This window comes from Parus major, chromosome 10, assembly GCF_001522545.3.
Source record: "Parus major isolate Abel chromosome 10, Parus_major1.1, whole genome shotgun sequence".
NCBI classification, from domain to species: Eukaryota; Metazoa; Chordata; class Aves; order Passeriformes; family Paridae; genus Parus; species Parus major.
In genome coordinates this window covers 5,421,747-5,441,494 of record NC_031779.1, presented here as the reverse complement: position 1 = coordinate 5,441,494, position 19,748 = coordinate 5,421,747, and the positions used below count along the sequence as shown (strand labels likewise).

At 37.6% G+C, this 19,748-nt stretch overlaps 1 protein-coding gene across 9 annotated transcripts in view; it reads left to right on the top strand.

The window, feature by feature from the left end:
- Positions 1 to 19,748, top strand: part of TJP1 (tight junction protein 1) — a 158,291-nt gene that overhangs the window by 116,978 nt on the left and 21,565 nt on the right. For all 9 annotated transcript variants that reach the window (XM_015638900.2, XM_015638899.2, XM_019007927.2 and 6 more), the window contains exons 4-14: positions 4,253 to 4,377; positions 4,601 to 4,703; positions 6,135 to 6,414; positions 6,943 to 7,046; positions 7,935 to 8,103; positions 8,461 to 8,605; positions 14,265 to 14,401; positions 16,808 to 16,913; positions 17,736 to 17,886; positions 18,434 to 18,542; positions 19,166 to 19,385. In XM_015638900.2, the coding sequence (XP_015494386.2) occupies positions 4,253 to 4,377; positions 4,601 to 4,703; positions 6,135 to 6,414; positions 6,943 to 7,046; positions 7,935 to 8,103; positions 8,461 to 8,605; positions 14,265 to 14,401; positions 16,808 to 16,913; positions 17,736 to 17,886; positions 18,434 to 18,542; positions 19,166 to 19,385 (1,649 nt within the window). The remainder of the gene's footprint in view (positions 1 to 4,252; positions 4,378 to 4,600; positions 4,704 to 6,134; positions 6,415 to 6,942; positions 7,047 to 7,934; positions 8,104 to 8,460; positions 8,606 to 14,264; positions 14,402 to 16,807; positions 16,914 to 17,735; positions 17,887 to 18,433; positions 18,543 to 19,165; positions 19,386 to 19,748) is intronic.

Below are 19,748 nucleotides of genomic sequence, written 5' to 3'. Positions count from 1 at the left end.
GTGAGGTAGAAATCTGTGTTCATTCATGGTAGGGCTGTAACTATGCTTGAAAGTTTTAAAACTTTATTTTCAGGGACATAAAACAATGTAATTGCATATAAATAAGTGTATTCAAAACTGTCTTATTTGCTTGCTGCTTTCTCAAACCACTGGCTGGAAGCAGTGATTCTGGGTGGTCAGAATGTGTACCCTGCACAAAGGAATGTGTGCTGGGAACCAGTGAATAGCAAGACAGCTTTTGCATTTAGACTCCTCTTGTTTGAGTTACTCCTAAATTGAGTTCTGATGTAGCTATCATGAAGCTGTACAAGAGAGTCAGTAAGGAATTAATTGCTTAGGAAAAGTCAGAGTGTGATGCCATTTCTGACAGCAATTTAGTATTAAAGCAGCCACGGAAACATGGTCCAAATAGCTGCATTCATCCAAAAAACAGGGAGATGTGGAAGTGTTGTCTGAAGGGAGCAAGTTATACAATTTGCCTTCAGTTCATCATAGAATAAAGGCGTTTTAAAATTGTAGCATTGATGGGGTGAATGGACCTTGGACAAAAATGCCCATGTGTAGGTCAGCTGGTCAGATAAAATGTTAATTCTCTGTCAGACCTGTTAACTGTTGATTCTAAAGGCTTTAATGTTGTTGATTCAAAGTAACTGTTCAGGTAGGTGCCCTTTTGTGAACACTCAGTTTGACCAGAAGGCTGACAAAGTATCCCATCTCTGTCTGCAGCCACATGATGAAAGGGAAGTATAAGTAAAAATTACAATGTGTAGTGATGTTTATCTAATTTATCTAATATCTAATATTCTTAATATTAGATATTTTTAAGTCAACAAGTTCTTGAGCAAGAAGTGTTATTTCTATATATAATTAACTGCCCTTTATATTTTCATCTTGAAACTGTCCAGTCATCCCTGTAGTCTCTGGAAACTTCAAGTTTTTTACTCATATTACTGATTAAATAAGTACTGCTTTATAGTCAAACAAAAAATGCCATAGTAATATAAGGTTGGCTCGTAGGCTTGGTGATAGCTCACTTTCCCTTGAAGGGCACCTTTTCCTGGTCAATTGGAGCAGCAATTTCAGTGACACCAGAAGTGAGATGTTTAGTCCATGCACAAAGAAATAATGAAATGCTGTTACTTATATGGTGTTATGTTGAACAAAATTTTAAATAATTGGAAGGAACCAGAGATCTCATTTTTGGTTGGACTTGCAGCATAGTCAGAGGTTCTTTTATAGCATGATGTGAAAGTATAAGTGTAATTATAATTTCACTTATGATCTTTTATGTACCAAAATTCTGCCAGCTCTTTTGGTATGACTGTTTTGTTACCTGATTAAGTAGCTCTTACTTAGGTGTTGAAAGCTGATGATGCGTACTGTTAATAACTTCAATAGCATTAATTTAGTCAGTTAAAAACAGTTACTTCCATCTGCCAGATAACAAAACCAAACCCCTTATGCTAATATGAAACAAATATGTGCTCAGAATTACCCTTAACACTGGGAAGAGGGTTTACTGCTGAACTCCAGCACTACTGTCAAAAGACTCATTAGAAAGTTTTTTGAGAAGTAGAGGCTAGAATTTCTCACCAAGAGGTTTTGTTGCCTTTCTTTACCACCCTTCCAGCTTCATGGACTGGACTGCTACTTAACTCTTAATTGAGACTTAAGCTTAAGAGTCTCAAACTCAGTTAAAGCTTATTAGATAGCTACAGTTACCTTTTATTGAGAGATCTTCTGATACTTAATTGCAAAGTACTTGAGGGAGGAACCATGCACTTTGTTTATCACCTGGGTTTTTTCCCTACTTGGAGCTAAGCTCTGTGGGAGATGTGTGTCCTTTCCCCAAAACACAGAAACCAGGTATGTACTTACCTTTTTGACTGTCCCACAATGCATTACTGTGAGAAAGTTGAATAGTACAGCTCTTTTTTTTGTGTTTTTTCTGCAACATCTGAATACTTTTTGTAGTAGTGACTGAATTACTGTTATGACTGAATGACAGGTGAAGTTCTGATACAAGGACATTTTTTTTAATGCTGTTTTACTTAAAGTATATATTAGTATCTCGTATAATCTGTAGTGATCAACATCTTGCTATTTCCAGACATGTCTAGGAGCTAGGCTCAGTTTTCAGAGAGCAGTTCTGATAATCAGTTGTCTCTCAAGATGATGGTAGGCAGCATTTTCCATAAAATGGAAAGTAGGTAGGCTGGTTTTTACTGGAAGGTTTTTTGTGACCTTTTAAAGTTTCAGAAGAATTTAGGATTTCATTCTTGACTTTGGAGTATTTCTGAAGACCTTGATTTCTTATTAGAAACTCTGCATCTAAGTCATAGGGCCTTTTAACTTCTGTCTGTATATGAGACTGCATTGTTTCAGGGCTTCTGGAAGACAGCATTAAAATATGAAACATAGTCATCACCATACTGGTGATTTGATTTGCGAATACACTTTTAAAACGTAGTATGGCAAGCAGCAAGATAAGATTTGCAGTGAGTTTCTGCCCCCCTTAGCTTGATTTCTGTATTTCTTACCATGAGTGAAGAATTCAAAAAATATTTTTATTTATGGTGAAGGAAAGATAGAGAATATTTAAATTAAATTTTACATAAATGTCTTTGGGATTATCTCTTTTCTCTCTTTCCTTCCCCACCCAAATACAGTGCAAACTAAGTTGTGGTTGTTAAAATAATGGAAAACTAAAAGCAGGAGTGTCATGAGAGGGGAAATATTATGTTTTGATAGGGGTTTTAGTAACATTTTTATGTAGGCTATTATATATTCTCTTTGACTTTAAAAAATGAAACTGAAAAAGCCCCTCAGCTCTGTTCACGAATGGACATTTGAGGTCCTCCTTCATGGCACCAAGTTTTACTTAATTCTTGCATCCCAGCCATGATTTCTGGTTGATCTGTCTGGGAGGTATTTTGAAAAGAAGTCCATTCATCCTCTAATGAATTAAAATGGATATAAAAGAAGCAGTAAGGTGTGCCTTTCCCCAGTCCCCCCACACTTAGATCGACTTCCTTCTTGGCAACAGCATGGACCAACTACTCAACTCCATTTCTGAACACTGAATCTCCAAATCTGTATTTTAATGCTGTTCCTATTCACTCCTCACAGGCAAAACTGAAGCATCTTTTTATAACCTCTGTTTTGGGAAGAAATAGGAAACAAGTAGGTTTTGGGCAGTAATTGATGTCCAAAAAACTGAATGTCATGTGTCTTGCAGCCAGATGCAGACTGCCATGTTGCCTCTGCTGTCACTCTTGGGTTATGAAACTCTCTGCTAAAGCTGGGTCATGTTTGTTAAAAAGTCTGGAAAAGAGAAAGTGAAGTCTGCCAGCACAAAGTGTGTGCTCTCTGAAATAGGAGTGAGATTGACCCAAACCTGATCTTTTCCATCCAGTGACTGCATTTTGCGTAGTTGAAAATGGCAGAATAAATTCTTGAGTAAAAGACAGCATTTAAATAGTAATATCCTCAAAATGTTTTCTGGGCAGTGATGAAAGAGCTAGATGGTTTGCAGATCAGTTATATTTAGAAAGCTTATTTCCCACCCTCACTGCTTCCAGGCAGAAATGTAAGCATCATTGTTGTATCTTGAAATATCTAACAGGAATAACTTTTCAGAGGCATTGACCTTGCTGTAGTGGCAGGTCACCCTAGAGGGAAAAGATTGAAGCAAATTACTTTTGTTAAGATACAGATGATTTGCAAGTGCTGACAAGGTTTTGATGTATTTAATGGTACAAGTGATCTTGGTATTATTTGTAAGAACTGAGCCTGCAGTCATACTACTCTGTGCAGCAATCCTGTCAGTTCCTGAGTGAAGTGAGGTCGAGCTGGGTAAATACCATCATGGGAAAACTCAAAGAAAGTGTTGCAGGAAATGATATAAGGGTTTGAATCAGAGTTGCAGCTCAGTGGAATGGTTTGTTGTGCTTACTGAAGACTGAGGTCTTGCTGATGACCACCTGAGATCTAGGCCATAATAATCCAAATGAGAACTCTAGTCTCTTGGATGAGACTGAGTAGTTACTCCAAAAACCTCTGCCTTCTGAAAGTGTTTATTTTTAATCTATCCCCTGTTACTGGATTGCATAGCATTGATTGGTTCATTGATCCTGCTTTTCTTTCAAAAGCTTGTATTCATCTCATGGGACCTTTTTGTGTTTGGCATGGGAATGCAAATTGTGACCATTAGATATTGGAAAGTAAAAATATTTCTTTTATTGCATTATAGGCCCCTGGATTTGGATTTGGTATTGCAATATCTGGAGGAAGAGATAATCCTCACTTTCAGAGTGGTGAGACATCAATAGTTATTTCTGATGTGCTGAAAGGAGGCCCAGCAGAAGGACTGCTACAGTAAGTGCCAAATTATACCTGGGTTCTGATTCAGGGGCATTCATTCATCTTTGTCCGTAGTAGCTTAACCTCCTGATTGCTTTGGGCTCAAGTTGTCTGTCTGTAGCTGTTGGTGTAGTGGGTTTGTAATACAGGCACTTTGCTCTATAGGGGCACTTATTCACCAATATTTTCTTCTTGGCATAAGGTATTTATACTGTACATTGTGATGTTTTTCATGTAGAGAAAATGACCGTGTTGCAATGGTTAATGGAGTTTCAATGGATAATGTCGAGCATGCATTTGCTGTTCAGCAGCTGAGGAAAAGTGGGAAGAATGCCAAAATTGTAAGTGAATGTCTTGAAGATTTAAAGTTCCATCATTAAAGAATAAAAGTACAATAATGTAATGTCTGCTATAAAATACGGGCATGATGCAAGGTACTTGAATAACACCTGTGTGATGTTTCAGGTTTAAGTGATAATCATGGTATGTTTAGCAAGTGGGTCACTCAGAATGTTTTTTGAAATGTGAATGATGATGATTGCATAGTGTAGCATGGGATAATTCAGACTCCTTTTCTTTATGGTAAAGTTCTTCTCAGATTGCCAAATTGTGGCAAGTCATCTTTGTTTAAAATTTGTTTGCTTTGTTGGATGCACTTTTACTGAGTTTTTCAAAGGCTGGCGTATGCTAAAGGACAGGCTGTTCAGGCACTAACACAGTTCTTTTTGTGTTCAATAAACAGTTTGCCAAAATAAAGTATAATTAACTTAATTCCTATAATTTCGTAGGCTTATTCTAAGTGGTTGGTATTTGAACTTTTGCAAAACAGAACAGGTCATCACCAAAGGGTAATCCAGCTTTCTGTAGAAGTTTGGGGGTTATGTTACAGAAAAATAGCACCAAAAATGCACACTGTTTAGAATGTTAGAAGTTTCTTAATGAAAACAGACTTCTGGGGCTTGTAGAAAAGCTTTTCTGCTGACAGATTTTTAGTGCATTTGTGTGCTTTAATGCAGTTGCATAAAAAGTGTAATGTTACGCGTTTGTAGATTTGGCAGCAGTTCTTCAAAGCTTACAGAAAGCAATGTGTGGCAAGCTGTGCAGGGCTTTCAGTGTGTTAAATATTTGGTGTGTAGACTTATATTTTTTAAAAATGTAATTAATGAAAACTTTATGGTAGGACTTGGTTTGGTTCTGTAATGCATAGCAAAGAAATCTCTGAGCAAGGCCTGGCTCATATTGTGGAACCAGCTAAGTTGTACAAACCAACTTTGAACTTCCAGAGTGACTGCTCCCCTTCCTCTGTGTCTTGCATAAACATTTCTTTGGAAGACTGGGAGACTTCAAAGTTGAGGAGAATTACTGTCAAGAGCATACTGAGTATACACTAGATTACATGTTAGCAAAGAAAGGGTTTTAGCAGTGCCAGTAACTGATTTTGTGGTTTTAAGCAAAGAGGGCATTCAAGACAGAAGACATTCTGAAGACAGAATATTGTGTTGTGCTACAAAGTCTATTGATTGTTACCCTTTTGCCACTTGTACAAAAACATTGAAAAAGACTAAAATCACTGTAAAAACAGGTTTCTAATAATCTGTATTTATTGGTCTCCTGTATTAATTTGATATAATTTTATAATGCAGATGCAGCCATGCAGAGCATCCACAAATGCATCTGCATGTTTTGAATGCTGGGATTAGCTTGGCTTCTGACATTTAGTAGCACCATTAGCATTACACAGCCAGAGGCTGATATCTGCCGTTGGCTTGTAGACTATCCGAAGGATGAAGAAAATTCAGATTCCAGTGACTCGACCAGACCCTGATCCGGTGTCTGAAAACGAGGACGACAGCTACGATGAGGAAATCCGGGATCCCAGGAGCAGCCGTGGTGGTCCCAGTGCCAGCAGGAGGCACGAGAAGAGCTGGGTCAGAGATCGCAGCGCGAGCAGGGAGAGGAGCTTGTCTCCAAGGTCAGACAGGAGGTCTGTCACCTCCAGCCAGCCTGCAAAGCCCACCAAAGTCACTCTGGTAAAATCCAGGAAAAATGAAGGTAACTTGTGTGTACATCTCTTGCTAAAACTTTAGCTGGTGTTTAAAGGCCAGCTGCTTCACTCGGTGTTGGGTTAAAGGCTGTGTGGGCCGAATGAACTGTGCTGTTTCCAGTTTTCCCATTTTACCAGTAGCTGGCTCAAAACTTATAAAATGCTATTGTATTTCATATTCCAAAATCTGTGTGCTTAGTTAAGGGTAAAGTATTATATAGTGTAAACAAATCCCAACTGCAGCCAACATCTGGTAGTCAGCAGCTACATACCTACACTTTAGCTGAGTCTTCAGTGGGTGTCTTGTTTGGAAGAGGGAAATTTGTAGATAGCATCTAAGTGAAGCTGTTTAACAACAGTTCTGATTATAGGCAGTGTTAGAAAAAGATTGATATAATGGTGAAGCTATAACACATTCTGCTACAGCTCTTTGTGTTGCCTGTGTAAATACTGTATAAAGCAGTCTGTGAATCTCCAGATAGCTCCCTCTTTTCTACTCTAACTTCATCAGTTTTCTTTTCTCTTTTATTATACAGAGTATGGTCTGCGGTTGGCAAGTCACATATTTGTGAAAGAAATATCACAGGATAGCCTGGCAGCAAGAGATGGCAATATCCAGGAAGGAGATGTTGTACTGAAGGTACAGTATATGGTGGTGGTGGTTGTTCAAAGGCAAAACTCACTGATACAGCTCTGCCTAGAACTGGCAGTAACATGATTAAACAAAGAACAAAGATCAGTAACATGATTGTAGTTAATAGAAGGTGTGTCACTTTTCATTACAAAGATCAAATTTAATATGAATCCACTTCCCTAAGGAAAAGAAAACTACTACACCTTTTTGGTATTATTCCTTAAGTTATTCAGACAAATAATGCCCACTGTAAATACATAATAAAGATTATTTGAAGAAGTATGAAGCTTTACTTAGTTTTAAGTAGAATGTTGTGGAACATTAATACCTGCCTTCAGGTAAATTTTTTTGTTTGGTTGGGGTTTTTGTAGAAATAAATGTACCCAGGGGTTAATTTTTTATGTCCCACCCCTATCAGTATCCAAGGCAAGAGGATGGGGCTTTAAGCATCCTGGTCTAGTGGGAGGTGTCCCTGCCCATGGCAAGGTGGTTGGAGCTGGATGGTATTTGAGGTCCCTTCCAACTGAGGTCATTGCATGATTTTTTAATTTATACTAACAATTTTTATTTCAAGGTAGTGCTGTGAATGTGTTGGTGCAAATAGATGGACCATTCTTAGCTCAGTTGTGTATAGCAGTGCTGGTTCAAAAAACATAACTAATATTTTACAAGTTTTCTATTAGTGCTAGAAGCTTTGCCTTTGAAAACTGAAAATAATTTTCTTTATTATGCAATATTTTGGATGAGCCTAATGGTCTTCCATTGTATTAGGGTAATTTGATTTTTTAACTATTTCTAAATATCATCAGACAGAACACCATTCTTTATGCTGGAGATGCATTGGGGTTTTTTTTATGAAGTTTATATCTGTTCTTTTTTCCTGCTCTATTCCAGATAAATGGCACAGTGACGGAAAATATGTCCTTAGCAGATGCCAAAACATTAATAGAAAGGTCAAAAGGCAAATTGAAGATGGTTGTTCAGAGAGATGAACGAGCCACACTGTTGAATGTCCCTGATCTTTCTGACAGTATTCATTCTGCTAATGCTTCAGAAAGAGATGGTGAGTATAAAAATTTGATTTCTAAAGAGGAAAAAACTCCCTGTGTTGTCAAGATGAGAAATACCTAAGTGGGATGAGAGGGTGGGAAGGAGAAGAGTTAGGAGTAAGATTGTAATGTGGGTAAATTTTTGTTTGAATGTGATTGAAATCCACACCTTCAAAAACTGTAAAGAAAAAGATACGGTCCCTATTCTTGTGGCTGTTCTTTCAGGAATATTAAATTTGATTTTTGTGTAATAATAAGCATAGATTTAACATCTTCATAAAAATTCTCTGCAAAAGCTTATTCCCATTTAAGCAGGTCATGCCACCATTTAAATTACAGTCATTTCATGAAAAACAACTTTTATTTAACAGACATTTCAGAAATTCAGTCGCTGGCATCAGATCATTCCAACCGATCACATGACAGGCCCCGCCGCAGTCGTTCACGATCTCCTGACCAGAGGTCAGAGCCTTCAGACCATTCCAGACATTCTCCACAGCAGCCCAGCAACGGCAGGTGATGGCAGCGTTGTATTATTTTTAAATCAACTATTTAATGTAACATATAAGTTGTAGGAGTGCTTGGATTTAAATGGTGTAACAAATGTGAAGCAGAGCTATGGAGGCAGTAATATGACATTCTTTGTCTCAAGAGATGTAGATAATAATGATCCAAATACTTTAGACTTGAGGAGAAACCAAACCTTTATTTATTGTTACATCTTTTTTAAACATAATCATAGAGCATGGTTGTATGAATGACAATGTAAGTTTGATAGCAATATGTGTTACTGAATAATGTGTAGTTGCATTTTGGTTTTGGAAAGCAGTTAGCTGTGAGGAGATTTGAGATGACCTGTAGCACAGTTCCTGTTGCATGTTCAGTCTGGGTAAGCTTCTTGATATTTTGCTCTCTTTAGGCATAGGCATTATGTCTCTGAATACATTTAATTCCTACAAAACGAGGTGTATTGCACAGCAGATTTAACTTTTGCACTCTACATTTTAATATTTGAACTTGGTAAAAGAGCACTGATCATAATTCTTCAGTATGTGAGTCTAATTTTATATGAATTCAGAGACAAGTAATGTACTGTATGGTTTGGAATTTTTTCTTCTGCCATATGAAACTTTAGTCCTGAATTACAAATCTGCCCAGTTTTGCATTTCCACAGTCTAGAAATAGACATTCTAATTTCTTGAAATAGCGTTTCAGTGTTGGGTTTCAAATTCTACTAAATAGTTGAAAAAGAAAAGTTTCTCATGTGACTGCTCATAATATGATAGAACAGTAATTACAATTAATCTGTGCAAATTCCAGATTCAGAGCCTCTATCTGAAGGTTTTTAGATTCTGTTCAAAAACTCTGAAAAAACAACTTGCAACTGGCCATTTCATTAAAGATATGCCTGATTGCTTATTAATAAAATTGGTTTGCCCAAGGGGAAAATAACAGACCTTCAAGGCTCTTAGAGGCTTTTAAAGGTCAATACAACTGCAGAAGAGATTGTACCTGCATGTACACCTGCTTGGGGTTATGGGTTACAGGTATTTTTGCTTCTCTTTCGTGTACATTGTTCAGAGGGACCACAAAGCATGCAAGCTTGTTTTCAAGCAGGAACTGCATTCACAGAAAAAACTTAAAAGCAGGGTCCCAGAGGCAGGATTTTGATTGTGAAAGTTGTGAGATCTCTGTTATATTTCAAAACTGTATGTCTTGACATGCATTTCTAGTGCAGTCTGATAGGGCTTGCTGGAGGGAGGAACAAAAAAAGAAAATCTATCAGAACTGTGACTGACTTAGCTTAGTGTTAGTGCTTTCCTGTCCTACTGCAGTGGTTTAGGTAGATGGTCACTTCCTGTAGACCAAACTGTTGGAAGAATCAAATCCTCCCCGAGAGAGAACTTTGAAGTTATCTCAACTCTGAATGCATCCGTTATATCTTCTTTATGAGCAAGAGCTACTTTGGCATGGCTTGACTTCCTGTGCAACATGTCCCTTTCAAGATCAGAAAATCTGGGCCCTGAGCCATGGAAAGAAAAACATGTTGAGAGCAACTTCTCTTTGTAAGGGTTGTTTGTGTAAGTTTAAATCTACTGTAAGATCAAATTTGTTGTTAACTACTTATTCTTTTTTGAGCTTGGTGGAAAATCTAGAGGAAGAAAAAGGCTTGAGAAAGGGCTGAGGAAGAAATGTGCAAAAAGTCTTCCAGCTAAGCTGAAGGAGGATGTTAAAAATGCATTGATGATAATGAGTCTTTATTTAGATACTGTTCTGCCAAGTGTTTGTATGTTAATGAGGAGGGAAGTTCCAGGGGAATCCTCTTAGTCCTTTCATACAAGCTTGAGTACAGACTGACATGTCTGCCTGTGCACCAGAGTACAGAAATCTGCTAACAGAGCTGCCTTAGTATTGCTTTGGGGTCTGGCAGGGTCTTCAATGCTGTTCACCTTTCAGTATTCCTCACTGGGATGTGCACCAGCCTGCTTACAATGTTCCTGGATATAGGGTTTCCATAAGAATTGGTGTTTGATTATTCTGTCAAAGCATTAAATAGAGCTTTAGTTTTATTTAGTCTGAAGAAGGTTCGTAGATGTCTCTTGAACAGTCTTCTAAAAACTCAAATTCTAAAGCATTTTTCTTAGTAACAGAAAGGGCTAATTGTGCTTTCTATATAACCTATGAAGAGTTGTACTTAAAGTGTTAGAATGAGCAAAGTCTCTGCACCTAAGCTGGAGAGTACCTCAGGACAAGTTTCACACATCCTTCCTTAGCTATCTGGTCTTACTGCTGGCACTAAGAAGCTGCTGAGCTGGGTAAGCTTCTGGTGTGACCCATCCTAAAGACTGGCATTTAAAGCCAGGTGCTGCCAAACCTGCCAGATGGTATCTCTGGGCTGCCCTTTACTAATTTAATGAACCCCTGCTTAGGAACTCTGTCTCCTATGCTGACTTCCTCACATTGGTATTGGAATAGCAAGAACATCCTCTGATGTGTTTAACACTTTAACCTCAGCAAAAAAGATGTGATAGTTTGAAGAAATCACTGTGGAGATGATCATTGTTTGTGGAAGGATGAGGCTGACTATTATAATACCATTGTCAATTTATATGTAGCACAAGAGATTGGTTATTGTGTCCATTTTCAAAACAAGCTGAAAAATTAAGAATGTAAGATAAAAATCAGCTCTATTTTGAATGTCTTTAGGAAGGTGCTATTCTGCTCTTACCGTTCTTATGCTAAAGGGTTTGAGATATGCTAAAAATACGTTTTGAAAGATCCTGCATGTTCATATTTTCCATAATTTTCTGTAGAGACAAACACTGTGTGTTGCAGGTCATCTCTTACTCTGCAGTAATAGCACTAACATGTCACTAATTGTATTTTGTAATTTAAAATTGTTTCTGCTAAACACACTTGGAAAAAGTGTCATGGAGAGGAAGTGAGGTAAAGGGGGCCCTGACACGGCACAGATGTTAAACAATAGTGTCACAGTGCACACAGTGAACAACACTTCTGTCTCTTGGGAAGTGCAGCTGTCAGTTTTTAACAAGTTTCCCTCACCTAGAACCAGTGGTGGCATCAAGTTGTTTCCTTTATCATCCTGTAATGTGCAATATTCAGAGCTTACTGGACAGTTTAAGCAAAGTCAAGGAAGAAAATTACTCCCTTGCTTTTCTAGTGTTTCTTTTTTGTTCTATCAGCTTTTTCCTCATTTAAACTTTCATGTCTTAGGTAGAGTAGACCTGACCTTTTGCAGGCTTTTAAGTTGGCAGGGTCTATTTGCCTGCACACATAGCAGCAGCCCAGGAGCCTGTTGCTTCAGATACTCACCTGACTATTTTGTGCTGTGCCCTCAGTGTCTGTATTTTAGTTATTGTTCTTGAGAGCTTCCACATATGCATTCTCTTGATTTGTGCAGGAATCAAGGCAGCATAAAATTGCACTGGGTTTGGAATGTGTAGAGGAAATGTAAAATGAATTTTGTCTTTGTGTAGTAACTATAGTATTTTTTGCCTTATTTTTAGAGCAAAACAGATATTCTTGCTTAGGAATAATGCTCCTTTCAAATGTTAGGAGGTGCTTGGAAACAGGTAGAGAGGGCTCATGGGGAAATGTATCTTATTAACTAGTGCTCATTATCCAGAAATCTCTGGGGAATGGAATTGCTTGCAGCTTACAACACTACAGAACTTTTTTTTTGTTTTAAGGACACCTATAATGCATTTAAATAGCTAAATATATGTATCTGTTTTTAACAAGCCAGAAAATATTTTCAAGGGAACGACCAGTCCAGTCATGTTTTAGTCTGGTACTGTCTAGCTTTATGCACCTAAACTGGAAATTCAAAAGAGGAATAGGAAAACATCTATCAGTGATGTTTGGGAATGAAGTAGAAGGATAAATGCTTGCTGTTCACTTTCTTACACATAGTGGTTTTAGCATCCTTTTAATTAGCTGTAGGAGTCTCCAAAAGGGACTTTATCTGGATAAAAAGAGGCATAAATAGGGATTTTAAAAATTAAACTACTGTGCTTGTTTTTATCAATGATTTAAAATAAGATGACTGTTTATAATGCAGAAGTGCTTCTCTTCACAGTTTGTTGTGGTGACTGGAGTACTTTTCTGTATTCTGTTTGGCTGCCTTTGGGCACATGGTTTTAAAACTGGCAGAGGAATGCAATGAGAAGTTGTAGTAGGTCTTGACTGAATAGCTAAGCTTTGTTTCTTATGTATCAAAACTTTGTTTTGCTTCAGGAAAGCACATTCTATTTGTGTTTTGATTTTTGTGATTTCTTTTATTCTTTACTATATGTCTTGAATGAGAGGACTTGCTGGGATCTGTTTTCTGAAGTGATATTTCCATTTCTTGGAGCATTATTTCTGATTAGGATCTTAACAATCTTAACCCCGATGATGGGAATTTGATCCATTTGTGCTTTATGGGCAGTGATGCTCACTATTGCCCAGTAGCACCACCTAGCTGTTGGTAGTGCAGAACTTCTCTCTTTTTTCCCTCCAGTACAGATCTCTCCTTTATGAGAGCAAATGGGCTTGCATCTACTGACCAAGCCCTTGTTATCCTTGAGAAAATACCTTTTTCCCCCCTCTTGGCAAATCAGTCTGGTGTTATATGAAAGGTTGCTATTTGTGTCTGTCATATTTCAAATATTCAAATATTTAATATATATTAAATCCTTGCTTATTTGCCAACTCCCAGGAAGAAAACTTTATTTTTCTAGCTCATTATTAATATTCATCTGTTCCAACCCTATTAAATGATTCAGTGTTCATCAGATAGCAGCGTAGTGGTTAACATTTCAACATGCAGCACATGTTCAGTTCTGTTGTGGTACAACTGGTAGCCCTATCTCAATACAGCAATATAAGAATACCTGACTTTTTGGGCTCAAGGAATAGAAGTTATCTTCTGTAGAATTTTCCTTGCTTTCATCATTTGAAAACAAGAAGTTACTTTAACTTGTCCTAAATTACTTCAGTTTGCGCTCAAAGTGTGCATAAGAAATGCATAAGAAGCAACAAATTGTCTTTTGACTAAAATGTGAGGGTGAGAAGCACTCCCCTGTTGTCAAAGCTGTGGATTGAAGGCCTTATCTCTGAGGAGATGAGAAATGAGGAACATATTTCTGCAGGCCTTGGCAGGACTTTGCAAAGATAAAAAGTGCCACACCAGCAGCACTTGTGTGTCAGGGCAGCTGACAAACAAAGCAGCAGATAATTTAGCTTGGTCACAGCAAAACCTAAGAACTAAGTCTAAAAATCCATTATTTCTGTAGGAAGGGGTGAGGAAAAGAACATTGTAGTGGATTTTCCTCCTTTCTTCCCTTTGCTTCTCTATTCCTTATATATCCATCAATATACAGCAGGTGTGTGTGACTTGTGTTTGAAGCAGAGAGGAGTCTGTGTCTGCTGCTCTCTAAACTGCTATACCTAGGGAACTCCTTTGTTAAGGTGCTATTAGGGACAAAACACTAGGATTTATAAATGGTAAAAACTTAATAATGTGATAGTCTGAGAACAAAACCTTCCTCAATAATAATGGTGATAGCTTACCCTGAACTTGATGAATGAAAGTATTTATCCTTTAGTCTTAATAGACTGAGATCATAGAAGCAGTTCTGTATGCAGAGTGGAATTTTTTTCTCTAATATAGTCATCGAAGCAGAGAAGATGAGAGAATAACTAAACCAGGAGCTGTCTCTACACCTGTAAAGAATGCAGATGATATTTCTAAAACTGTGGAAGAGGTGACAGTTGAAAGAACTGAAAAACAAACTCCACCACTCCCAGGTAAAAATATTAAAATATATTAATTGTGCATGTCATTAAGAATGGATGACCAGTAAAGACTTAATGCTCTTGCATATTTGTGGAATTACTTTCAAGTCTTAAAACAAACCAAATCCTAATTATTTTTATTTCTGAATACAAATAGTCTTTGTAACCATAATCCCATTTATATCTTAAGAGTTTTGGTCCTGAAAACCTAAGTTGTGGGGTCTGTCTTTATATGGGAGTCAGATTTCCGTGTTTAGGATTGTAGTTGTAAGTAATGGTTGTAGTTTTGTACTGATTTCTCAGGCAAGGTTAAAATCCATCATTTCTGAGTGTTCAATAGTGAATGTGTTCTTATAGGTTACTGTAGCAGTCTATAACAATGATGTAGTTAAGCCTGTTTAGAGCTACTGTTCCCAAGATACAACTCAAAACACTCCCGAATGCTTTGTTCATGTAGCACTTAACTACAGTCATGGACCAAGAAGGGAGCTTAACAAATGCAGTACAGCTAATCAAACCAGAACAAAATCTCATTCCTTTTCCCAAAAGGGAAGGATAAACTAAATGGCAGCAGATAAAAGCCAGATGGTGTAAAAAATAAAAAAACCAACCAAACAAAAGATGCTACAGGACACTGTTCTGGGCAGGCTGGCACTTACAAGATTTTTGTTTACACAGTGAGGCACTTCAGTGAAGTTACAAGTGGAGAAAGGAGCTGTGCAGATGGTTTAGAGGGAGTTGTTACTGAAAGGCTGGGTGGAATGAGAGAGAGCACATTCAAGCTTGAAAATATTTGAGGACCTAAGGGATGAGCAGTGACACTTCTGCATGTAGTAGTCAGTAGATTAGTGAAGAACTGGAAGAGTTATGACGTTGATAGACTCTGAAAGATCTTAAAAATAAGAACAGTAGGTTTTGTGATACAGCAGCAGCCATTATTACAGAGATAGTCATAAGAAGTGACCTCTTACAGGAGTGTTGTGAAGAGAGGCAAATGAAGTAGTTTATATTTGCCAAGTTGGAAAAGGATGTGGTAGTAAGATTAGAAAGTTGAATTCTGCATTTCTGTAAGATACTGAAGATTAACAATTGGCACAATACCAATCGAGCCAGATCAGTGACCCTTAAGATGGCTCTTAATCCAAAATAACGTACTGATAATTGGTCTGAGGGGCTAGCAAATGAGTGATAAATAGTGTGGGGGGTTTTGTTGGTTGGTGGGGAAGGAGAAATGTTCTATTCTTACATGAATGGGAAGAGACACATGGAAATACTTAGTTTAGGTGGGAGGAGCTGTAGGCCAGTACATAAAGCTAATATTTAAATTAATGTCTGCAGATACAGTTCGCTTGCCCAAGATAAAGAAGCGTAGCAAAGGATATAATCCTTTAACAGCCTCATGAAAGCTCTAGGGAAATGAGGATCCTTCCAAGACTATAATAAAAATGTTAGGGAAGTGGTTGGAAGAATCTGTGATGGTTTGCTGCTTAGACTAAAGGCAAGGGCAAGATGACTGTCATAGCTGATTGTGTCAAAGAAGGGTGGGAGGAAATTATTTGTTGGGAGAGATCATCAGAGGCTTAGCCTAGGAAAGGTTAATTACACACTTAAAGAAAAATATTGTGCTACTGTATGGGAAGGACCAGAGTTAGAAAAAGGCATAATTACCCAACTGTTGCCTGAAATTGCCAATTTCAAACTAGTCTGTTCTGTGATTTAAAAGGAAGATGGTGCAGTTGTAATATCAGGAATATTAGACTAGTTTAAAGTCAGCCTTGTTTGAAATCAAAATTTTTCCAGTGTGCAAAAATGAGCCTTACTTAGAAATTCTTATAACACGGCCAAGCCTTTATCCGAGAAGAGCCCCTGCCAGTGCTCACTGCTGAGGGAAGCCTGCAGTGACAGTTTCCTCACAGGAACTCCAGAGAAGCTCTACAGCAAAGTCATAGTAAGTGCATAGCCCCAAGACCACCAGCTGGACCTCAAGGCATGTATATTAGATTGAAGATTTATGCTATTTTCATTTCAAAAATTGAATTCTTGAGTGACGAGAACCAATGAAAAATGAAGAAGTTAGGGAAGAGAAATCAAGGTTAGAAACAGAAGGATTGAAAGTGGTCTTGGGAGCATGGAGCCTTCTAGTTCTTGTCCTTTTGCAGTGTACAAAGTACTTGATGAAGTGCAAAAAAAGTTTGGGAATCTTTACAATTAGTAAAGTACTAATTAGGCCAGTAACCACATTGCTCTAAGTGGCATGATGAGAATGTCTTCTGTTGTAAGTTTTCTAGTATTTTACTTTGAAGTGAGTCTAAGTGGTATGGAGGGAAGGCTACTGAAGAAGTCATTAACTAAGTTAAACTTCACATTTTCATCTTAAAATGACCAAATGGACATTGGAAATCTTTGGTATTTTAATAGAACCAAAGCCAGTGTATGCACAAGGAGGTCAGCCAGATGTGGATTTACCAGTCAGTCCATCTGATGGTCCTTTACCCAATTCAACCCATGAAGATGGAATGCTTCGGTAATGTATCTCTGAACTCTATTTGAACCTGCCTGGTCCTTAAGCAAACCAAAATTTTATCCAGGGTGGTCAGTAACTTCTATCTGTGCTCTGATATCATGTCCAGTATCCTGTCCTGACCCTTCTGTTTACAAATGGTTAAGATGTGAGATTTATTCCTGAGCCTTGTTGGCACTTACACTGTGTAATATACCATTTTAAAATCTATTAATTTCTATGGAAATTAGTCTTTGGAATAATCAGCAGGTGAAAAGGATTAGCTGGGTTTGTCTCTCCCTGGGCACTCTCACTCCTCCTTTTCTGTCTCCATCTCCAAAGAGAGGAAAGTTACTGTAGTATATTCTTTACCTTTCATAGTGATTGGAGAGCAGTGAGTAAAGGTTACTGCAGAAATGTGCAATGTCCCAGCATGGAAATAAGTCTGCTTCAGCTGGGATCTCCTTTGTGGACATTAGTGTACATGAGAATTGATTCTAGTTTGGTTTGACCTCAAATTCATTTTGATCTCTTCAGAGCCAAAATAGATCTGTATGCCAGCACAGCTCTTTAAAAGGAAGAATGTTTTTGGAAGAGAGTGTCAGTGTCTCATATAAACACTGAGTGTAAGACAAACAAGGCATACTAAACATGTACATGCAGGTGGGTTTTTAGAGTGCTGCTATTGAGCATGTTGTAATGCTGCAGCTGATAAGCAGTTAAGGGTATGTATAGCAAAATAGCCACTAATTGACTAACAAGCAGATTATTTCTTTGCATGTTTCAAGTTTACCAGGATATTTTGTGCTATTACACGAGTAAGTAGGATATTTTCTAAATTTCTAGGCCAAGCATGAAACTGGTAAAATTCAGAAAAGGAGATAGTGTGGGCTTGCGACTAGCAGGTGGCAATGATGTTGGCATATTTGTAGCTGGTGTTCTGGAAGACAGCCCTGCAGCAAAAGAAGGATTAGAGGAAGGGGACCAGATTCTCAGGGTATGTCAAAACTGTTAACATTACAAATATTTTGTTGTGCCAAAGTAGATTTTCTTTCTGTAGGATTGAGTATTTTGCCCTTGTAGTTCATACGCGGTTTCTTCTGTATGTATTTATTAGATTACTTACTAGGAGAAAAATCTCTTTTTACTGTACTGTTGCTAGAAGTTTAGTAAGGTTTTTACATTAAATGTTGTAGACAAATTCAGTTGATAAAGTTGTTTGATTTCATGCTGGGTGACTAAGTTGTCAGAGTGCTTTGTGGACTACTGATATATATATATATATACACTGATATATATAGGTGTTCCATAATGAGTACAACATGAACAGCTACCTAGTATGCTGGAAGCTGTGCTTTTATGGAGAAATAAAGTGTGACTATTTAGAGGTACAATATCCATTTTGAAATACATGCACTTGGTATGTATGAAATTGAGTAAGAAAGAAAGAAATCATAGCAATAGATTCAGATTTTCTATTGTATAATTATATCTCTGTAATAATGTCATATGCTAAATCAAACTGATTGCTTCATTGATACCAGGTAAATAATGTAGATTTCACAAATATCATCAGAGAAGAAGCTGTCCTTTTTTTGCTTGATCTTCCTAAAGGCGAAGAAGTAACCATTTTGGCACAGAAGAAAAAAGACGGTAAATATTTGTGTATTGGAAGTGATGTAGTAGACTGCTTAGAACAGCATTAAAAAGTCCAGTGAACAACAACTAACTGCTAGCTTGCAGGAAATTGGCACTTTAGGCTATTAAGGCCTTTTGGCTTTGGAGTAGGTGGCCACTACAAATGGAGTAGAGACTGATGGTGTGCCAGTATGTACAAACAAACAATGTAAATCCCAAACAAAAAAAATCCTCTTCAGAAATAACCCCTACCAACTAAGTAATGTCTTGGCATTATCCTTGGAGGAAGTAGAAGAGTCAGTTGTAGTGATGCCATTGAAAATGAGTGATTATGTTGATGTGTTTGTACATACAAACTTTCTCAAGATTAATTCCTTCCGGGGCAAATGAAGTAAGCTCGCACTAGGCTCAAATTTTTGACTATAGAAGTTGAATTTATGTTAGGAGAGTTTACTATAAATAGTTACGCTGCTTAAAATAGATCATCTGTGAGACATTAAGGCTTCTTGAAGTAATGTACGTTTAGAACAAGGAGAATTAAGGTGAGGCATTGCTTTGTGTAATTCTTGTGAGCATTATAACATCACTTGAAGTTATGTAACACTTGATATTTTGGGGTTTTTTTTCCGTTCTTTCAGTTTATCGTCGCATTGTTGAGTCTGATGTAGGGGATTCTTTCTATATCAGAACTCACTTTGAATATGAGAAGGAGTCTCCTTATGGACTAAGTTTCAATAAAGGTGAAGTGTTCCGGGTGGTGGACACTCTGTACAATGGCAAACTGGGCTCGTGGCTGGCCATTCGAATTGGGAAGAATCATAAGGAAGTGGAAAGAGGTATCATACCTAACAAAAACAGGTACGATTCTGCAGGAATTAAATTGCTGGTTCAAACCCACAGTTTTAAATGGTATCTGTATAATGAATGACTGGACTTCCTTTAAGGTTTATAAAATTGGTTCAGTTAAAAAAAGCAACAAATTGTAAAACACACTGAATTAAAATATCTGTGGATTTGCTTTTGACTTTGCACAGTCCTTGAATAAAGTTTCTTGTCAATACAAGAGACAAGGATATAATAAGTTTTAGAAATGTGATACCAGGCTTAGTAGTTGTCTTGTAGATCATAATACAACAAAATCTTGGCTCAGCCAGTGGCAGAGATTTTTTGAGAACATAAGCTTGTTAGTCAGGCATTACTTCAGAAGCTGACTTCTTGGTA